Here is a 19,474-nt window from a genome sequence, read left to right on the forward strand (position 1 = left end):
CTTATTCTCTTAAAAAAGTCGCCGTGAACACTTCGCTTAGGTGCCATCAAAGCTTATTTGTTGGAACAATAGTGCCATCTTCTGTGGGAGTCCGGTCTCTAGATTGGGAGGCTGTAAATGGATAATCCCTTCGGAGTCCGCGGGCCCAGTTAAGTCCCTGCTCCTTGGTCTCCTTCCAAACCCGTTGGGCCCCTCCCGGTTCTCCCAGTATCGGAGAACGACTGGACCGGCAGGGCCGGTCCTGCCAGCCGCTCCAGGGATCCGGGAACGGGCGCACCCAGCATCCCCGCCCTGAGCGTAGTCACCCCCAACCGCCTGGACTCCACCCTGCCCCGCCGCCTCCAAACCAAATTCCCCGTCGTAGCTCCGCCTCTTCTCCCTCAGCCCGCCCCCCGCCCCCTCCATTAAAGGTTCCAGTTCAAGGCTCCTGGTGGACACGGTTTTTCCGGCAGAGACCACGCTTCTTAAACTCCCAACGGCTCCGCCTTCCTGCTGGAGCCTGACCCTTCCCAGCGTGCCCGGCGATTCCAGCGTGCGAGGCCCTCGGAGGGCAAGGCCCCAGGGCCTGGTTTAGGGCCGCGAAAGGCAGGCTGGGAGTTGTAGTTCACGAGTCGGCGAGGGCGGCTAGACGCTGGCTGTGGAAAGGACTCGTTGTCCCAGCGTGCCCTGCGCCTCAGCCCGCGCGCTCGCACCTTCTCGCTTTCGCCCTCCCGCCCGCTCCCTTGCTTGCTCGCGCTTTTGCTCGCGCTCTCCTCCTCGCGAATTGAAGGGGCTCTGGCCACAGCCTGTGGCTAGCGAGGGAGACAGAGGCGGCAGCTCGGGGGGACGAGGCTGCAGTGGTGGTGGCTGCGGGAAGATGTCGGGCGAGGACGAGCAGCAGGAGCAAACTATCGCCGAGGACCTGGTCGTGACCAAGTATAAGATGGGGGGCGACATCGCCAACCGTGAGTGCGGCCTCAGGGGTCCGGGGCTCTAGGCTGAGAGGGAGAGGCAAGGAGGATGGTACTGGGCGGGCTCTGGAGGGGCTGGAGCGGTGGGGTCAAGCAGAGTGAGCTACTGAGGGCCCCGCGCCTGTCCGCTGAGGGTGGCGTGGTGGGAAGACTCCTGTGTCGCGCCTGGGACCTGAGCGTCCAGGCCTGGGCTGGAGTCTGGAGGTGCGGGCCGGCGACGGGGAAGAGCTCGGAGCAGGGTCCCTGGCCGTCGCGGACCCTAGGACGTTAGTAAGGAGGCAAGGCTCGTCTCCTGCCCCTCACCCTTTGGTCCGGATCCCTGTCGCCTCTAATTCTGGCAGCGACGAGGCCACCTCGAAAAGGAAGCACCCAGATGTTGGCGACGGGAGCGCCCCTCTATTTTGTCGCGGCTCTCGGGGCGTCAGGAGTCGAGCCGGCACGTGTTGCCGGGTGCCTGTGCTGATCGCCGGCTGCCTTCTTCCTCCGCTTACCGTCCCTGACACCAGCTTCTCTACCACGTGCTTTACTGAAGTCTTGCGTTCTTAACTTCAACTCTTTCCCTGGTGGGCGCCCCATTCTACTCTTGGGCCCGCTTTGGGACCGTTGGAAGGCACCCGTGGAGCTGCTCACGACCTCTTTGAGATGCATCTGGCTTTTCTTGAAGATATTCGTTACTGCCGTCCATCTGTGCAGATAGCCTTTCTTAGCCTTCGTATTTGATCTCGAGCTTGACAACTCTAGAAAGGTTTTTGAGGCCCTCACCCCAACCAGACAAACTTGTGAATAGTACTGGAAAGGGGAGCGGGGACCGATTTTAGGATCTCAGAAGTCATCCTTATTAGGACCGCTCTGACTTTCTCAGCAGCTGCCTGCCACTCTAGGCAGATGTCTCACTTTCTATTTTCTCTATTTCCTATTCACCTTTCCAACTTAAAACCCAGTTGAGAGGACAGAAACTGCTTGTCTTTGGGCTTTTAAATGCTTTTGACAGTGAAGCTAGGTATTTAGAATGCTTCTGGTCCCATGGCTGAAAACATGAGTTTCAGGCTTCCAAAAATTCACCAAAACTTAGATCTCAAAAGTCAAACCTAAAGTTCAGGATGGGCCATGGAGATGCTTTGTATGTAACATAATGGACATTTCGTATGGTACCCCCGTTTTTGGTACGTTTTTGTATTTGATATTAGTGGTTTGAATCAGAAGAAAACTTTTTTGCAATTTAGAACTTCTGAGGTACTTGCGATTGCAGATAACAGTTTAGAACTTTTGGGTCACATACCTTTTTATGGTCTGCTAAAAGTTGTAAGCTCTGAGCCTGCTGAGGCCCAGGGACCTTAGATTAAGTCCCCTTGGCTTATTACACTTGTTTGTGAGGAAATAAGTCTACATAAGTTGAGTTACTAACACCTAATTGGGGTGTCTGAGAAGGGAGAAGGTAGCATTTCACAATGCATCACAATGCAGCTTGGAGTCAGCAATTCTGTGCCTACCTTCCTGTTGTCCCTGACGCCTATAAATTTCTTTCGGTCTGCTTTGCATGTATGTGGGATTCCTTGATGAGGACCCCCTTGAAGTTCGTAATTCTGTCCTACCACACTGTAGGTATCGTGTGGAAAGTCTCCATTGCCTAGGGGGACAGATTGTGTACACCCAGTTATCACATATAAGGAAGGGAAGGCAGTGTTGACTTCTTTATTTTAGGAAAGGAAGGTAGAAATTTAGAGATTAAAGGTAGGTACATTCCAAGAGGCAAAACTTGTTTCCTCTTTCAGTCTTAGGGCAGTGGCACTAGAGAATATTAGAAATTCTGGGTCCAACTCTTAGGTGTTGCGTGGATTGTAACTTCAGACAGCACATGCGGGACTGACATGGTGGGGTTCTGTCCTTAGGGGTACTTCGGTCTTTGGTGGAAGCATCCTGCTCAGGTGTGTCGGTACTGAGCTTGTGTGAGAAAGGTGATGCCATGATTATGGAAGAGACGGGGAAAATTTTCAAGAAAGAAAAAGAAATGAAGAAAGGTAATAAATCAGTCCCTCACTAATTTCCCAAGTTTGACCCTTATTTGTTTGTTTGTCATAATGATGCAACTCTCACCCCAGCTCTAGTTGAGATATTTGGAAGTTGGGAATGGCAAGTGGGTTACAAGCAGTTTACTACCCAATCCAAACTTATTAAATTTAGGCAAGACCCTGAAGAAAATCCTTCCATTCTTCTGAGGGGCGACAGAAGAGAGCAAGGCAGTAAGGCTGATGATTCTGTCTTTACAGGTATTGCCTTTCCCACCAGCATTTCAGTAAATAACTGTGTATGTCACTTCTCCCCTTTGAAGAGCGACCAGGACTATATTCTCAAGGAAGGTGACTTGGTAAAAATGTAAGCTTAAACTGTTTTAGAGCACTTGTCTTTTTCCTAAGCATTTATATAGTCGCAGTTGCTAATGCTGTTCTCTGTTCTTGCTTTTCAGTGACCTTGGGGTCCATGTGGATGGCTTCATCGCTAATGTGGCTCACACTTTTGTGGTTGATGTAGCTCAGGTAGGTGGTCTGCTTTGAACTTTGTTCAACCTATGAGGGTGCACTGCTGCTTGCTTCTTATCCCCCAGCCCTACCACCAAATGAGTTTTGAGAGAGTCTCTGGAGAAATAAAAGGGAAAAAGGGTGATTTCTCCTGTTCATTGGCTGACCTTACATAGTGGGCACAGAGATATTAACTGAATAACCAGCTGAGTTAAAGAGCTTTCCAGGAAGACACTGATTGCATTTCCTTATCTACAGGGGACCCAAGTAACAGGGAGGAAAGCAGATGTCATTAAGGCAGCTCACCTTTGTGCTGAAGCTGCCCTACGCCTGGTCAAACCTGGAAACCAGGTAAGCTGTTTAGTCTAGCTCCAAAGTTTGATAGAGCTAAAGCTACACTAGACATCTACAGCGATTCTATATTGAAATGCCAACTTTGCCCACAGCCCTCTCGTAAAACCGTTTTTTAAAATCAGCTACCACTTCAGATGGGATTTCTGTAAGAGAAGAGGCAGGAACTAAAGAGCTTAATCCTAAACAGCAGTTAACCCTGATGTCTACCATAGACAGTTCCGTGCTGGGTGTACGAGGATATGTGGAGCCTACAGAGATCCTTCCTTTTTCATGTTTTGGTTGTATGTTTTCCCCTAAAATTTGAGGTAGATAGCTTAAGATAAAACACAGATATATTTTAAAACTCAACTTTAAAAGGTTATAAAACAAAAATAATAGTAAACTGGTGGCAAAGAGGCTCAAAATTAGTTCTGTACCTTGCAAGACAATATTAGGAAGCCCAGGGATCATAAACTTTTCATGATTTAATACAATTTAGTGTATTAGACTATCAGTGGAGACATTTCTCTAACACTTAAATTTCCAAAGACTTGTTCAATACTTAAAGTATTGTCTTTTCTTGCTCCTCTTCTGTGCTTTCTTGTTCTTCACACTTTTAATCAGTTTGTAGTTCATCCCCATTGTCAATTAATTGTATCATTTTCACTTAATCCTCTTACAGTGATACTACTTTATAGAGCTGTTATGTTTGAACAGTGCTGGGCATATAGTGAACACTTGTGTTAACTATTATTATTTTGCATATTGATTATTTTTATAACTTACTATTGTGTATCTTCACTAAAAGGTAATGTTGTCTAGTGGTTATTACATAGCTATAACATCAGACTTTCTGGGGTCTCACCCTGTTGCCGCCTCTTACTATTTAAAAATAACTTTGAGTTCAAATTTCTTCATCTGTAAAATGGAAAAAATAAAATTGTGTCTTATTCTCACAGCGTTGTTGTGATGATTGAGATGATCCATGTAAAGTGATTATCACAGTACCTAGCACATAGTTTAATAATATTAGCTGTTATTTAGTTATTCACTTTTCTTTTTGTCTAAAAACTTTTACCTATAGTTTAGGTAAGGATCAGATTATGTTTATGAGGTAAGGAGGGGAAAATAAGAGTTTGCCGTCACTTCTCCACAGGTTAGAATGCCGAGTATAATGGAATACACACTGAACTTACCATCATAAAACCTGGGTTTATAGCAGGTTCTTTTGGTTAACTGGTTTAACCCTGGACAAATCATTTAACCTTTCTGAGCCTCAGTTTCTTCATCTTCCAGAATTGTCTAATTAGACCATCTTTATGAAAGCACTTTGTAAAAGGCTGTGAAAATGTAAGGTATGTTTACGTTGTAGGAATGATAGGGCTATGACATGAAAAAACCAGTGAGAATCATTGTACTTGATGGAGGATGTTAGAACTCTCTGGTCTTTTATGCTTCGTATTCTCATGGTAGAGAACTTATTAGCTCCTGGTATCCCACCTTTTATTTGATCTTATACTTCTAGAACACACAAGTGACAGAAGCCTGGAACAAAGTTGCCCACTCATTTAATTGCACGCCAATAGAAGGTAAGACCTCAGATAACAGAGTTGCAGGTATAAGTATGAGTGACTTAGCAGAATTAAGGTTTTTCCTCCTTTGAGGATCCATCCTGGCTCTAGCATATTCTAAGCCAAAACCTATGTCCTGGGTTTCCATAGCCAGGCAACTTTTCTTTCGTTGCCTGCCCTATCAAACTATGTATGTGGGTGGGTTTGGAAACCTTTTGGAATTCCAGCTGGCTGGTATCATCGGCTCTGTCCTATGTACAGGTATGCTGTCACACCAATTGAAGCAGCATGTCATTGATGGAGAGAAGACCATTATCCAGAATCCCACAGACCAGCAAAAGTAGGTGTCAATCGCACCCTTCACCTTGTAACATACCAGACTAGTCATGAGTTTTTTCTTCCATACTCCCAGCTTAATCTCGTCCACCTTCTGCTCCAAACTCCAGGAACTACTTATTGCTCTTTATGGTTCCCTTTCTATTCTTTTTAGGAAGGACCATGAGAAAGCTGAATTTGAGGTACATGAAGTATATGCTGTGGATGTTCTTGTCAGCTCAGGAGAGGGCAAGGTGAGAAGAGTTTACCAGCGCTGGCAAAGAGGACTGACTGAGGGTGTGTTCCAAAGCACCGGAACAAATGTGACCTAACTTACTCTTTTAGGCCAAGGATGCAGGACAGAGAACCACCATTTATAAACGAGATCCTTCTAAACAGTATGGCCTGAAAATGAAAACTTCACGTGCCTTCTTCAGTGAGGTCGAAAGGCGTTTTGATGCCATGCCATTTACTTTAAGGTAATTGCACTTAACAGAGACAGGACTTGGAACCAGTCTGATTCATAGACCACGCACCCGGGAATACTCTTCCCTCCTCCATCCCTCCCTCCTTCTCCCCTCCTGCCTAGACTTGTAGCTCCAGCCTGCGTGCACACGTTCTCTTATTCTCCCCATCTCCCTCTTATTGAAAGGAAGGTAAAAGCAGTCCTATGCATGATTTCTGTCTGAGGGTAGGAGCTGTTTAAAAACATGAGCAATCATTGAAAAATAAAAAAAGGAAAAAGGAAAAACATGACCAAAATGGTGAGACTTGAGAGGAAGTTAAGGACATCTTAATTTGTCCTCGCCTACCCAGAGCATTTGAAGATGAGAAGAAGGCCCGGATGGGTGTGGTGGAGTGCGCCAAACATGAACTGCTGCAACCATTTAATGTTCTCTATGAGAAGGAGGGTGAGTTCTAAAGAGCACTTTGGAGCCCCTGGTTATATGTTCTCCTCCTTCCCTATAACTTACAGAAAAAGAGTGACCCTGGAACATTTTATCAAAACACTTCTGTCTCCCATAGGTGAATTTGTTGCCCAGTTTAAATTTACAGTTCTGCTTATGCCCAATGGCCCCATGCGGATAACCAGTGGTCCCTTTGAGCCTGACCTTTACAAGTCGGAGATGGAGGTCCAGGATGCAGAACTGAAGGTTAGTGTGGGATGGAACATCGTGAGCACGTGGTACCTGTCCTGGAAGTGAAAACTATATGTCAGCAAAGTTCTAAACAGCTACAATATTGAGAGTGACATTGTTTCCTCTACATTCCTCAAAATTTGTTTTCCTTCTTATATTCCAGGCCCTCCTCCAGAGTTCTGCAAGTCGGAAAACCCAGAAAAAGAAAAAAAAGAAGGTATGTTATGATCATCCCTCTTTGGCCGGGTGAACCGGATCCCTCTTTCTTCCACTTTCCTGGGTTGTGGTGGGGTGTAGATTGCTGTATATCCTTATTTATCCTTATTTTCCCCCTTCTCAGCCCTGACCTAGAGAATTAGGATTTTTGTCCTTGGTCCCCCAGACACTACCCCAAGGTGTTGGAAACTGACAAGTTCTTCTTTACATGAATATAGGCTTCCAAGACTGCAGAGAATGCCACCAGTGGGGAAACATTAGAAGAGAATGAAGCTGGGGACTGAGGTGGGTCCCATCTCCCCAGCTTGCTGCTCCTGCCTCATCCCCTTCCCACCACACCCCAGGCTCTGTGAAGTGCAGTTGTCTTTTCCACCCAGGACCACCAGCAGAGCAGGGGTCTCCCTGCCCCTCTCCCGGCCCCTCAACCCAACCCCCTTCCAACAACAACCAGCTCCAACTGACTCTGGTCTTGGGAGGCCAGGCTTCCCAGCCACCGAAGACTACTTTAAATTGAAAAGAGAAATTGAATAATAAAATCAGGAGTCAAAATTCATCGTCTTCAAGCCCCTCTTTCTAGCCTTTTTCTACCACTCTCTGCTTGGTCAAGGTTTATAGCCCTACGGTAGAACAGGGAGGAGGCTAAAGTAGCCACTACCACTAATAATTCAGCTGCAATTTTTTTATACACTCCGATGTCAGCATTTTTCCATCTCTTGGGGCTTGTTCCTCTCTTTTACTGCTCTCCCCAAGTATGTTACCTGGCCTCAAAATAGAAACTGTTCTTCAGATTGTTTTTATTCACATGTGGCAGATTCCTTTTCTGATCCAGGCTATATGGTCAGGCCCCTCCCATTTTTAGGAGCTGGAGCCTGCACTTATCAAGGGATTCTCATCTATGAAATGGATCCTCATTTGTAAATCTTTTTAGTCATTTTTGTTCTGCAGGACTTTTCCCCCTTCCCCCCACAAAGCTGTAAAGGAGGAGTCCGTTTCAACCTGTCCAATTCTTTGGAGTCAGTGGGGTCTTCCCTTGCTCCATCTTACAAACCTGAGCTGGAACCTCAACTGTGGTTTTGTTCCTGTTTGAAATATTTTGATCTCCCTCCCTTGAAAGAAAGACCAGGAACCAGAGGAGCAGACTGAAGAGACAACTCCTGGCTTTCTGAAGCTATGGACTTGAATTGGATGAATCGCTAGGGGATTGGAGAGAAAGGTGACGAATTTCAGTACCTCTGGCATGCTGTCCCAGGGAACTAGAGCTCCCACTAACTTATGAGGTTTTTAAACACGTTGAAAATGACATGGTGTTAAAATAAATTTGGATTTGCTCATACTCATGTGCCTTTGCTACTCTTATTTGATGGAGGTGCTGGGGAATGTCCGTTGAAGTGAGGATCACGTGGAGCTGTTTTTCTGTTGGTATATTCTACCTTTAAAACAAGGAGTACTTCCCAACCCAAAAAACATAAATCCTGGATTCTCTGGATTAAAATAGTAAATGTTCTATGTGAGTATGATTTAATTTTCTAAAGTAAAAACATCAACCTTGCTTCTGATTATTTGTTCAGGATTAGCACATTTATGTATACTGCAAGAAATACTATACAAGTGTTTACCTTGACTTAGAAAGCCAGGAAGAATTCCTTGAGTGTTATGCAATTTTTTCAGGGCCAGCCTGAGATGAATAATTTATTAGATTTGAGATTTATTCGATCTTACATGTGAGGCATGCAGATCTGGAGATACTACAGTGAACAAAACAGGACTCTTCATAAGAGCTTAGAGACGAGTGGGCAATCACAGGTGAAATCCTGGGGGACTTGATATAAATTGTGCTAGGGTTTTTATTTTTGTCTTCAAAAACTTGTTATATTCTGATGGTGAAAATAATAGAACTTCTTAAGCACTTGGAACAAGGGCCCCAAAATTTTAAAAACCTTACTTTAATAGTTGAATAGTGACATGTTATTGAATAAATTATGAAGGGAAACCACCACAGAGGGATTATAAAAACTAAAGTATCAAAGTGAATAAGGTGAAGTCAGTGGTTAAGGATTCTTTTCCATTCTTCAGAACTCGTTCACTGTAGCTAAATCTTTGGGTATATTATTTACCAAGTGCTTCTGACCTGTCTGTACCCTGAGACTGGGAAGTTCTTTATCTTAACACCAAATACCACCCTTGCCGTAGAGAAGAGCTGATCTTTCTTCCCCTCTCCATTGGTTTGATCCTTACCACCAGGTAGGGAGAATCACTGAAGTATCTTGAACCAGATGCATTGTGACCAAGATGCATTGTGACATTCTGCCTCAGGTATTGTGGGGAAAGACCATAGTTGAAAAGTTTACAATACTGACAGTTTTGGGTTTTTTTGGTCGTGTGACAGCTTACTTAACTCCCCAACTTTACATTCTTCCGTGTTCTGGAACCTTAGGACATTCGGAGGTTCCGCGATCGACTCTCGTTGCAGCAATTTAGTTTGGAAAATCAGGCAAACCAGTAAAACATTTTTGTACAGTCTGCACCCATTCATAATAAAATGGAGGGTGTCGCCAAGGAAACTGCAACTCCCATGAAGCAATGAAAGGGAAGACGGAAGTCGCTGTTTTGCTCGTCTGCCCCTCTAGGTCCCATATTGGAAATAGGTGCTCACGTTTAAATAATACAATGTCCTCATAATAAAACGGGAGGGGGAATTTTGTAACTCAAAAATACTGCTTTCCAAGGGAACTAAATCACTTACGCACCTGAGAAGGGCCGGAAGCCATTGTTACTCCCCTCGGGCAGCCCCGCCCCTGGGGTGGGTAGGGCGAGGCAAAGGAAGTGACGACACTGAGTGCTCCCTTAAATGGCGGTAGGCGGGCGCTTAGCGCTCTCTCGGCCTTAGCGTCATCTTCTTGGGTGAGTGTACGGCTTGTGTGCGGACTTCGGGTACAATCCATTAACATCTCGTCTCTGCCCTTGCCATCGTTACGGCAAACTAACTGTAGCCTTTTTCTCTTTACCCGTAGATACTTCCGCGCCATGAGAGCCAAGGTAAGCAGTTCCTGGCAGTGAGCTGAGGCTGCAGAAATTGATGGCTGGGGGTGGAGACCCAGGCCAGGGAAGTCCGCCATGATCCCCTGAACCGATGGGTTCTCAAGGGTGTCAAGACGTAGTGGGAGATGAAGGATAGTTTGGGGAGAAGCGGAGGGGGTTGGGTAAGTGTTGTGTGTAGAGCGGGGAGTGGAAGAGCGCACGCGGGATTCGGTGTTTACTTCGGGGTGTTGGGTTGGGAGGCCAAATTGTTGATGTAATGACTGAGACTGAGCCGTCATGGTTGGTCAAGAACTTGCCTGGTTCTAAATAACGCTCTTCACATCCCTACCTAATCCTGACTCTGAAACTAATGACCTTTTGTTTTATTCCTTGCCTCTGGTTATGATCGGTTGCCAGTGGAGGAAGAAGCGAATGCGCAGGTATGTTGAGACTGTTGGCACGGGAGGAGGGAAGTGGAGCGTCCCTTGGCTCAAAACTTGGGAGGAACGTTTGGTGAACTTTGGTGGAAAATGTTTTGAGCATTGACTTGTCAGAGCCAGGGATTGGACACAAGACAGTAGAATGTAGTGTATGATCGTTTTATCACCCTGCGTATCGTATGTACGTGTAAGATGGGAGGGAAAGAGTGAACCTCGGGTTTATGGGCAGGAAGTGTATTCCCGTGTCTGCTTTTCAGGCTGAAGCGCAAAAGAAGAAAGATGAGGCAGAGGTCCAAGTAAACCGCTAGCTTGTACACCGGTGGAAGCCACAGGAGCAGAAATGAGGAAAGCCAGAGGCCAGGGATACTGCAACAAATTGTTGGACTGCATGCCTAATATCTAGGACTTCTCAATGGATCTAGAACATACATTGCCATCTGTTCTCCGCTACCACCTTTTGAGAAACCCACTTTGCTCCTACAAAAACAATCCTTTGCTCTGGACCTGTGACGTTCTGGACAGGTTCTGTTCTCAGTTGTGGCTGAATGTAATGTGTACAATAAATCTGCTGTCTTAGCTGAAGAAAAAAAGTCTTGTGTTTTGTGGTTTTTATGGTTCCATTGGCTGGTGGACTTGTATCAATACAGTCGGCCCTTGTGTTGGGCTACATTGGGGGCGGGAAGGGGATCACACCCCTAGCCAGCATCTGGTCCCTGGCCCTCGGGAGTTAATTAAAAAGTATGGGTAGATCATACTGAAAAGCGTGTAATGGACGTCTGGGGACGTGTCGAGGCTGTTAGGGGCAAACCGTGGTTCCGCCCCTACTCCCCTGACTTTAGGCCTACGTTAAATTCCACTTTTTGGGTCCTTTGCTGTGCTGTTGGGTTGGGTTGCCATGGTGACACGCAAAGCATGCTGGGACTTCCTGCGGTTTGTCGCGCCAGTATTTCGTACACCATAGAGTATAGTTCCGGGTCTGGTGGCTAGAGCGTCGTTTCTTCCGCAGGAAGCGGAAGGGCGATAGAGTGGGCAGCTCTTTGTCGAAGCTAGAGGACCGGCAGGCGGCAGCAGCAACTACGGCGGCGGCGGCAGGTGAGGGAGGCGGGAGACTTAGGTGGAGGCCGCGCCCGGAGGGGAGGAGTCGGGGCCGGCCCAGCGGCTGGGCTCTGCCGGGCTACACGAGGCCCCCCAGGACCGAGCTGGTTCCTCATGCCCCAGGGCCGAGCCCTTTTTCTGACTGACCCCGCTTCCCGAGCAAACGCCTGCTCCGTGACGTCACAGCCCTGCCCATCCCCTCAGCTTGATGTCATCTGGAGTCCCTCTCCCTGCTTCACTTCGTACTCCTTTGGTGTCCTATTCACCTGTCCCATGGTTGAGCTCTGTGGCACTGTACAGAACCTGCCAAGCTAGATTTGCTGTGGGAAACTCCTAGGACTTTTTTGACAAACTCTGGAGTGTTGCGAAGCTTCATAATCACCGCCTCCAAGTCTAATCTGTCATCTCACTGCACTGTCAGTCGCTGTCCTTGCATTGCTCCCTGTTGCGAGTTCCTAACTCCAGCCCCAGGCCGAGCTCTGACTCCCACATCCTCCTTCAACTTGAGGCAGGGCTCCCCTCCCCTTTGTTCGCTCAGAGCTGGTTTTCCAACCCATCCTCTTAGGCTCTCCAAATTCGTTCTGGCAACTTCTCCCTTTGACTGGTGAAGTTCGGTTGGAACCCTGAGGAAATGTTGATGTGCCCAGAGCTCTTGCCATTTTGTCAGTCTTTCTTGTAACGACCCCCTATAGTTCTCCATTCTTACCCTTTCTCCCGCCCAAATCTTTTTTTTCTTTCCTGTTCAGAACCCAGCAGTGATGTGGAGGTGGAGACCCACAGGAGCCCCGGACTTCACCTGAGCTACCTCAGGTATCGAACAATCCTGGGCGCGTTGGGTGGGGATGAGTAGCATATCTGATGATCTGCGTCTCGAGGGACTTGCTACGTGGGTTAGGCTTGGATAGTGGCATTTATTTTTCACCAGGTCATTTCCCTTTTCGTCAAAGTTTGTATCATTTACCACTCTTTTCCTGGATTGTTTCTGTTATTCTGGGACTACCTCCCTTTGGAGGAAGAGGACCCCTCTTCTTTTACAGATTCTCTTGTAACTCTGTCCTCTGGATCATTTTAGAGCGATTTGGAGGCAAAGTCTAGGCAATGGGGCCGATGGTTGGGGGGAGATGAAGGCCAGAGTAATTGGAAAGATTCCCTTATACTCGAGGGGAAACAATGTGAACTTTTCCTATTTGAACAGCAGAGGGAGCCTGAATACCGCCGGGGAAAGGCTTAGGAGGTCAGACACGTGGTAGCAGGGACTCACAGTCCTGTGGGGGGTGGGGTGAGGGGAGGGCTAGAACCAGGGCAGTGGACTGACATTCCAGAGCTCTCTTGGGAAAGATGAGACTTAAAAGCTTTTATAGAGTCTATAAATAAAGAGGATCTTTATGGGCTGAGGAGTGGTGTGGTTAGATGTCAGTGGTATCTTCCCATGGAGGGTTAGAAGGGGATAGAATGGGCAAAGTAAGGTCACTTGTTCCTATGAAATTAACTCCTTCCTCCTGCCTTGACCTTGTCACAAATGGTTTTGTTCTTGGGAGTCTGTAAGTGGACATGTTGTCACTGTAGAACTCTTCCCCTGAAATGGAGGGGAGGGGGCTGACCACACTGTGGTTGATAGTGGTGGTGAGCTGGGAGAGAATACTAAAAAAATGACAAGTTTAGGGACTGACCTCAAGCCGGTGACACAAGTCTCTTAACTCAGGATTTCCTGGGTCTAGAGATATGATACGTTACAGAGCCCTGATCTGAAATCCCACGGAAAGAGGGTTAAGGGAAGTTTTGTCACCAGTATCTCATTATCCACAGCCCTAGTAGCTCACCAGCCCACCTTGGCCACGATTCCCAATCTTCTTCTAACGTATTCAGACGCCGACAGCAGTTTTAATTTTACTTCCGCAACTTTAATAAGGTCAGTTCAAAGGGAAAATAAAATCCAATACTATCTCTCCCTGCCCCCTCCTTGGCCTGTCATCATTAGTGAGACGAAGTGGCTTCACCCCAGCTCCCTCCCTTCTCCATTCGCCCGGCAAGTGTGAATCATTCCTACCCAGACCAGGTGCACAAAGGCCTGGGCGGGACTTCTGACAAGTCAGCCAGTCCGGGCAGAATTCTCATCCCTTAGGTTCTCCATCGCCAAAGCCATTGCCTCTCTGTCCTGCTTCTCGTCAGACGGCCTACTCTATAGTTAAGAAGAGTGGCCTCTGGAGGATTCCTGTTTGACACAGTTCTCCTCTTTCCTAGTGGTCACCAAGGGTGGCAAGAAAAGGAAGAAAGCCCTGAATTGGGGGGGACCACGATGCCTGATCGGGACAGCTATGCCAACGGCACTGGGAACAGCGGTGGAGGCCCTGGAAGCGGTGGCAGCGAGGAGGCCAGTGGGACAGGGGCAGGCAGTGGCGGGGCCAGCTCGGATGCCATCTGTAGAGACTTCCTGAGGAATGTATGCAAGCGAGGCAAGCGTTGCCGCTATCGCCATCCAGACATGAGTGAGGTGTCCAACTTGGGGGTAAGCAAAAATGAGTTCATCTTCTGCCATGACTTCCAGAACAAGGAGTGTAGTCGCCCAAACTGCCGGTTCATCCATGGCTCCAAGGAGGATGAGGACGGCTATAAGAAGACAGGAGAGCTTCCCCCTCGGCTGAGGCAGAAAGTGGCAGCAGGCCTGGGCCTTTCTCCAGCTGACCTACCAAATGGCAAGGAGGAGGTCCCTATCTGCCGGGACTTTCTCAAGGGTGACTGCCAACGAGGAGCCAAGTGCAAGTTCCGTCACCTGCAACGGGATTTTGAGTTTGATGCTCGGGGTGGAGGAAGCACTGGTGGTGGGGGCTCAACAGGCCCAGTCCCCCCAGGACGACGTCATGATCTCTATGATATCTACGACCTCCCTGACAGGGGCTTTGAGGACCATGAGCCAGGCCCCAAGCGCCGGCGAGGTGGATGCTGCCCCCCAGATGGTCCCCATTTTGAATCGTATGACTATAGCCTCGCCCCACCCCGAGGGGTGGAGTGCAGACTGCTAGAGGAGGAGAATGCCATGCTCAGGAAGCGGGTAGAGGAGCTAAAGAAGCAGGTCAGCAACCTTCTGGCTACCAATGAGGTACTCCTGGAACAAAATGCCCAGTTCCGGAATCAGGCCAAGGTCATGACCCTGAGCTCCACTGCACCAGCGACTGAGCAGACTCTGGCCCCTACCGTGGGCACTGTTGCCACTTTTAACCATGGCATTGCCCAGACTCACACTACTCTCAGCAGCCAGGCTTTACAGCCTCGCCCCGTGTCTCAGCAAGAACTGGTGGCCCCCGCTGGAGCTCCAGCTGCTCCCCCAACTAATGCTGCACCTCCTGCTGCTCCACCACCCCCACCCCCACACTTGAACCCAGAGATCACGCCACTGTCAGCTGCTCTGGCTCAAACAATTGCCCAGGGAATGGCACCCCCACCTGTCTCCATGGCTCCTGTGGCAGTGTCTGTGGCCCCTGTGGCTCCTGTGGCTGTATCGATGGCCCAACCCCTAGCAGGAATCACAATGAGCCACACCACCACTCCCATGGTGACTTACCCCATCGCTTCCCAGAGCATGCGTATCACAGCCATGCCACACTGATGGGGCGAATGGACACTCCCCTGATATAGCCTCCCAGGGCTGGGGTCGAGGGGCCCTTACCCATCCCCTCGCCTAGCTCTCCCAGGCCCTGTCTGAAGGGCTCATTCAAGAACTAGGACAAGAGACTCAAGGAGTTTGCCTCCGAGAAGGGTTTGAGCTGGTGGGTTTTCTCTCACCTCCCTTTTATGAGGGTCCTCTTGTCCATCTTCCTTCAAGCCTCACAGAGGGGGCTTGCATAGGAGTGCAGACTGAAGCCAGCAGAGAGGAAGGACTGATTGAGGGGCTGTATGTCCCCTAATGGGAAGTTGGGGACATACCTGGTCTTGTCCTCTTTTCTGCACAGTACAGTTTCCAGCACTGGCTTTGGAAGAAAAAAATACCCCACCCAGAGGGAAAGCCAGGAAAGATTGGGAAGTGGGTGACCAGGAGAGAAGGCCTGATAGGAGCCTTCAGACAATTTGGGACCCAGTTGAGTTGGACAATACAGGAACTGCTCCCGGGCCCGTGGGAAGGTGGGGACCATAGTACTCCAGCCCAAAGACTAGGGGAGCATTCGTTATCTTGGCTTGGCCTGGAAATCCAGGAGGCAGGGCCCACCACTTTCCAAAGAAATAAAAAAACAATTATTTTTAACAAATGGAGGCAGTGAAAACTTGCTTAGATATCCTGTGTGGAAGATGGGAGCAGTAAATAGATGTCATGCCAAAATGGGATAAAGACTCCATGCTCACGGAGCTTGAATAAGGTTGGACAGAGGCCAGTGAAAAAGGGTAGGGACCCAGAACAAGACCAGATGGGACTTTGGGGAAGGCACTTTGTGGGGTAAAAGCATTGGAGCCACTTAGTCTAGTTTAAAAATAGTCCCATCTGTTCTGGTTTCTATCTGCATGTACTATTCCCAGGTTGCCTTAGTAACCAGGGCTCCTAGGGTCATTTAGGGAGGCAGGTACTAAGGAGGGTGGATGTGCTGGGAAATGGGAATGGGATATGTATTGACAGATCTTTCCCTTATTCAAACAGAGCAGGGCGGGTGGCGGTTACTCTCTGTTATTGATGGCAGTTAATATCCTTCCTACCCCATCCTTTCCTCAGTTACCAGTGCCTTAAGTCCAAGGCTTGGGAGGTGCTGAGAAAGGGACAGTTCTGGGGACACGATTCTCAGGGTTCATCCCTTTTTATTCCCTCTGCTTCCACATAGGACCACAGAGGTTTCAAACCCAATTAAGAATAAGTCTGAAGGCCAATAGCCAAGCCTCAGTACCTCCTCAGCTCATGGCTGATATAGGGGAAACAATTCAGGTGTCTGGTCTAAAGGGACAGTGGCTTTGGTGGTGGAGAAAGTAATCCTGGGTGGTTCTCCCCCCAATGTATCTCTTGCTGCCTCCTCTTCTCGTGCCCACTTGATCACTCAGCTTATACCTGGGGTTGGAAGATGGTGGGCTACATCAAGTCCAGTCGGAAAAAAATGGGTCTAAAGACTGAAAATGGGCAAATACTGAAGTATTGTTTGTGCGTTTTTTAGAAACCACACCTTGGTAAGCTAACTGTGGATTTTCTGGCACAATTCTGGATTATTAAAAGAGATAGTTTATGAAGATTTAGAGACAAGTGTGATCCTAGATGCCAACATGAATTTATCCCAGCCAAATGCTGACACACTAACTTTATTTTCTTTTTGCCAAGTATCTCCAACGAGGTAGATTTAGGAGACTGTACAAATTGTATGTCCATTATTAATCTCCTCTAGCTAAAGACTACCAGGAATACACCTGGAGTTGGGTTCAGTGCTCATTGCAGTGATGGAGAGAGCGTGCCAGGGGGAACCATAGTGTCTCAGCGAGAGGGTGTTAGAAAGGAGTTACAGGACTTGGACTTGGATTAATTGATTTGGGCGAAGGTTTAAGGAAATGGGGCTTCACTCTGGATTGGGTGCTGTCATGAAAGCAGGGATAATGTCATGACTGGATATCTTATCTATAAAAAGGGCAGACTAGAGTGAAGCAAAGCTCTAATTGGTAATGAAGCACCAGTCACTCTTTAGATGACAGAGGGGGACGTTTGCTATTTTGTGGTTTGCACACTCACCTTGTTTTGTGCTTAAAAAAACTTGTGAAGTGATCTTGTTTTTTGCCTCACTTCACCACTTTCATGAGTTCACATTCCTGTGTTGGTGTTTTGTTAGACTGTGTCCAACAGGAGAGCACCATTTCCTACCTGGGAGCCCAGGTCAGCCCCGTAGAACTCCGAAGCCTAGCTCTGTCAGGCCGGTTCCCCGATGTCAGGAGCAGTTTTCCGCTTTCTCACCTGCTAAGTTATTACAGATAAAAGAATAATTATGGGTCAGTTAAGCAGTAGAGTTTGGTGAAATCCAAACTAAACATTTGTGCCTAGTAAATGTTGATTAGCACATTCATGTTAGAGAAATCTCTAGTCTAGTGATATACCCAAAGGTTATGTCTTATTTGAAACAAAAACCTTTGTATGAAAACATGAACAGCTCTGTTATCAACAGTAACACAAGTACTAAGTAATGTTGAAAGTGTATGTAACTTGGATTGACTAAATTAATCCAAGGGGTCCATATGGACCCATTTGGATTGACCCTCCCCCTAAAACATTGCTTGAGCCTAAGGAACAAATGCAGAGATCTACATTAGCAATAATTCACATGAGAACAACATGGGACTCCCACTGGCTACAGCAAGTGAAAATCTTATTCCTAATGTCAGTTCATAAACACTGAGAGCCTGCTATGTTCTGGGCACCTTTCTAGGAGCTCCATAAGTGTAACACAACCAGAGTCATGCACTGTAAATATAGCAGTTCCTCCATGTCTGTCTGAATGGAACCATTCCTAAAGTATTGTGTATTCTTCTAAATGTAATTTTTAAAGAGGACCATTGACAAACTAGGAGGTCAGCTGAAAGAAAAATTGACAAGAGAAGACTGAGGAGAGAACCAATAGATGTCTTCAAATATCTGAAGGGCTGCCCAATGGGGAAAAGGCCCTCTTGCTTTTTCCTATGTCTTGCTGCATAGGAAATAAACAGGGAATTCTAGAATAATAGCTAACATTTACTGAGTACTTAATAGGAGGCGAGGCACTTTACATGCAATAGCTCATTGACATGATGAGTATTATCATTGTACCCATTTTGCAGAGGAGAAAGCAGGCTTAAAGAGAGAAATCAGCTATGGGTTCCACAACTAGTGAGGAATGGAGCCAGGCATCTATTCAGGCAGTCTGACTCCAGACTTGGCATAACAAAGTTTTAATGATAGAGCCATCCAACAATGGGACCACTATTTTGCTGTAACTTGCTAGGAATAATACAAAGGAAATCTCCAGTCCTGTTGCCCTTTCCATCTTGGAGAGTGGGCTGGGACCAGATTACCGCATCAAACCCTTAGGAGGCAATCGTAGTTTACATATAAAAGCAGATTGCAAATCCAGGAAGTCTCAGTACTCTTGCTCATTTAGACATTTCTTCTAACAAATGGTCATCCTTTTTCCTGTTACCCAGTTTACCACCAGGGGGCACCTGGGCAGCAGAATTGTCGGTGGGCAGGGACGCACCCTGTTCACTGGTTCTGGTGCATTGCAGCTGCTGATTGTGTGGCTCCTGGGACCCAGGTGGAAAGAGATATGCCTGAGGATGAGTTTTTTGTGCCCCAGTACTGTCTTCAGTAGGAGGGTCTGATTATCTAGATGGGGTGAAAAAGGGGAGAAGTTTGGAAGGGAACCCCATAGGTCACCCTCTCTATCTCCCAGCCTAAGTGTACTTGGCAAATTTCAGTGTATAGAGAGATTACCTTCTAAAAGGAGGTTCATCCATTTTTCTGCTATAGTTCTGCTTCATCAGTTGGCGAGCAGATCTCTCTTACCTCCTCTAAATTCTTTGAGCTCCTTTTCTATCTGCTCACCTCAGAATATGAAGGACTTAGGCAGATAGAAAATTGTTCCTTACACTGTTCTACAAACGGAATGAAGCAGTCTGAATACTGTTAGCCTCAGGGAAGTAGAAAAAGGAAGTGAGAAAAATTGAAGGTTAAGGGAAGAAGGCTGGGCAGGGATAGGTTTTAAGCAGCTTTGGAAGCACAGCTTGATGAAATCTATGCGCTGCAGAGCCAGATAAAATGTATTAGCTGCAGATGTAGTGTCTTCCCAATGATCAACCCTAGTTCCCCTGCTGCATCAGAGTAATACAATAAGCCCCTCAAATACTGCATTAAGAGGTAATCATCTATGACCAGCCTTTCCCTCCTGGGCTTCCAGT

The 19,474-nt window shown here is 47.4% G+C and overlaps 2 protein-coding genes and 1 long non-coding RNA gene across 5 annotated transcripts; all 3 read left to right on the top strand.

Moving 5' to 3' along the window:
• Positions 1–432: 432 nt before the first annotated feature.
• PA2G4 (proliferation-associated 2G4) lies at positions 433–8,373 on the top strand. Of its 3 annotated transcripts, none has more exons than XM_081060537.1 (14): positions 433–944; positions 2,840–2,968; positions 3,218–3,323; positions 3,415–3,484; positions 3,725–3,817; positions 5,325–5,388; positions 5,632–5,710; positions 5,861–5,939; positions 6,031–6,164; positions 6,502–6,596; positions 6,712–6,839; positions 6,988–7,041; positions 7,259–7,325; positions 8,155–8,373. In XM_081060537.1, exons 1-13 carry the CDS (start codon positions 857–859, stop codon positions 7,322–7,324), a joined length of 1,185 nt encoding a protein of 394 aa, XP_080916663.1. In that variant the 5' UTR covers positions 433–856; the 3' UTR covers position 7,325; positions 8,155–8,373. The 3 variants fall into 3 exon arrangements, with proteins under 3 accessions (XP_080916663.1, XP_080916664.1, XP_080916665.1); XM_081060538.1 differs by having other exon boundaries at positions 546–944; positions 7,986–8,373; XM_081060539.1 differs by having other exon boundaries at positions 546–944; positions 8,159–8,373.
• Positions 8,374–9,936: 1,563 nt separating this feature from the next.
• Positions 9,937–11,078, top strand: LOC308502614. Its single transcript, XR_013994055.1, has 3 exons — positions 9,937–10,076; positions 10,476–10,498; positions 10,756–11,078. It is a non-coding gene; the product is annotated as an uncharacterized lncRNA (long non-coding RNA).
• A 2,811-nt stretch (positions 11,079–13,889) lies between these two features.
• Positions 13,890–16,790, top strand: ZC3H10 (zinc finger CCCH-type containing 10; the record flags this gene model as incomplete). Its single annotated transcript, XM_081060535.1, has 1 exon — positions 13,890–16,790. The coding sequence occupies one exon, from the start codon at positions 13,890–13,892 to the stop codon at positions 15,195–15,197; it is 1,308 nt and encodes a 435-aa protein (XP_080916661.1). The 3' UTR covers positions 15,198–16,790.
• Between the last annotated feature and the right edge of the window lie 2,684 nt (positions 16,791–19,474).

This window comes from Rhinolophus hipposideros (genome assembly GCF_964194185.1).
Source record: "Rhinolophus hipposideros genome assembly, chromosome: 9".
Classification (NCBI taxonomy): domain Eukaryota; kingdom Metazoa; phylum Chordata; class Mammalia; order Chiroptera; family Rhinolophidae; genus Rhinolophus; species Rhinolophus hipposideros.

What these genes read in the sequence shown, in the direction of transcription:
- PA2G4 (XM_081060537.1), top strand. Translation starts at nt 857, where the DNA reads ATGTCGGGCGAGGACGAGCAGCAGGAGCAAACTATCGCCGAGGACCTG. An exon ending in GGGGGGCGACATCGCCAACC is followed by an intron (nt 945 to 2,839) that starts GTGAGTGCGGCC and finishes TTCTGTCCTTAG; the next exon opens with GGGTACTTCGGTCTTTGGTG. An exon ending in AATCCCACAGACCAGCAAAA is followed by an intron (nt 5,711 to 5,860) that starts GTAGGTGTCAAT and finishes TATTCTTTTTAG; the next exon opens with GAAGGACCATGAGAAAGCTG.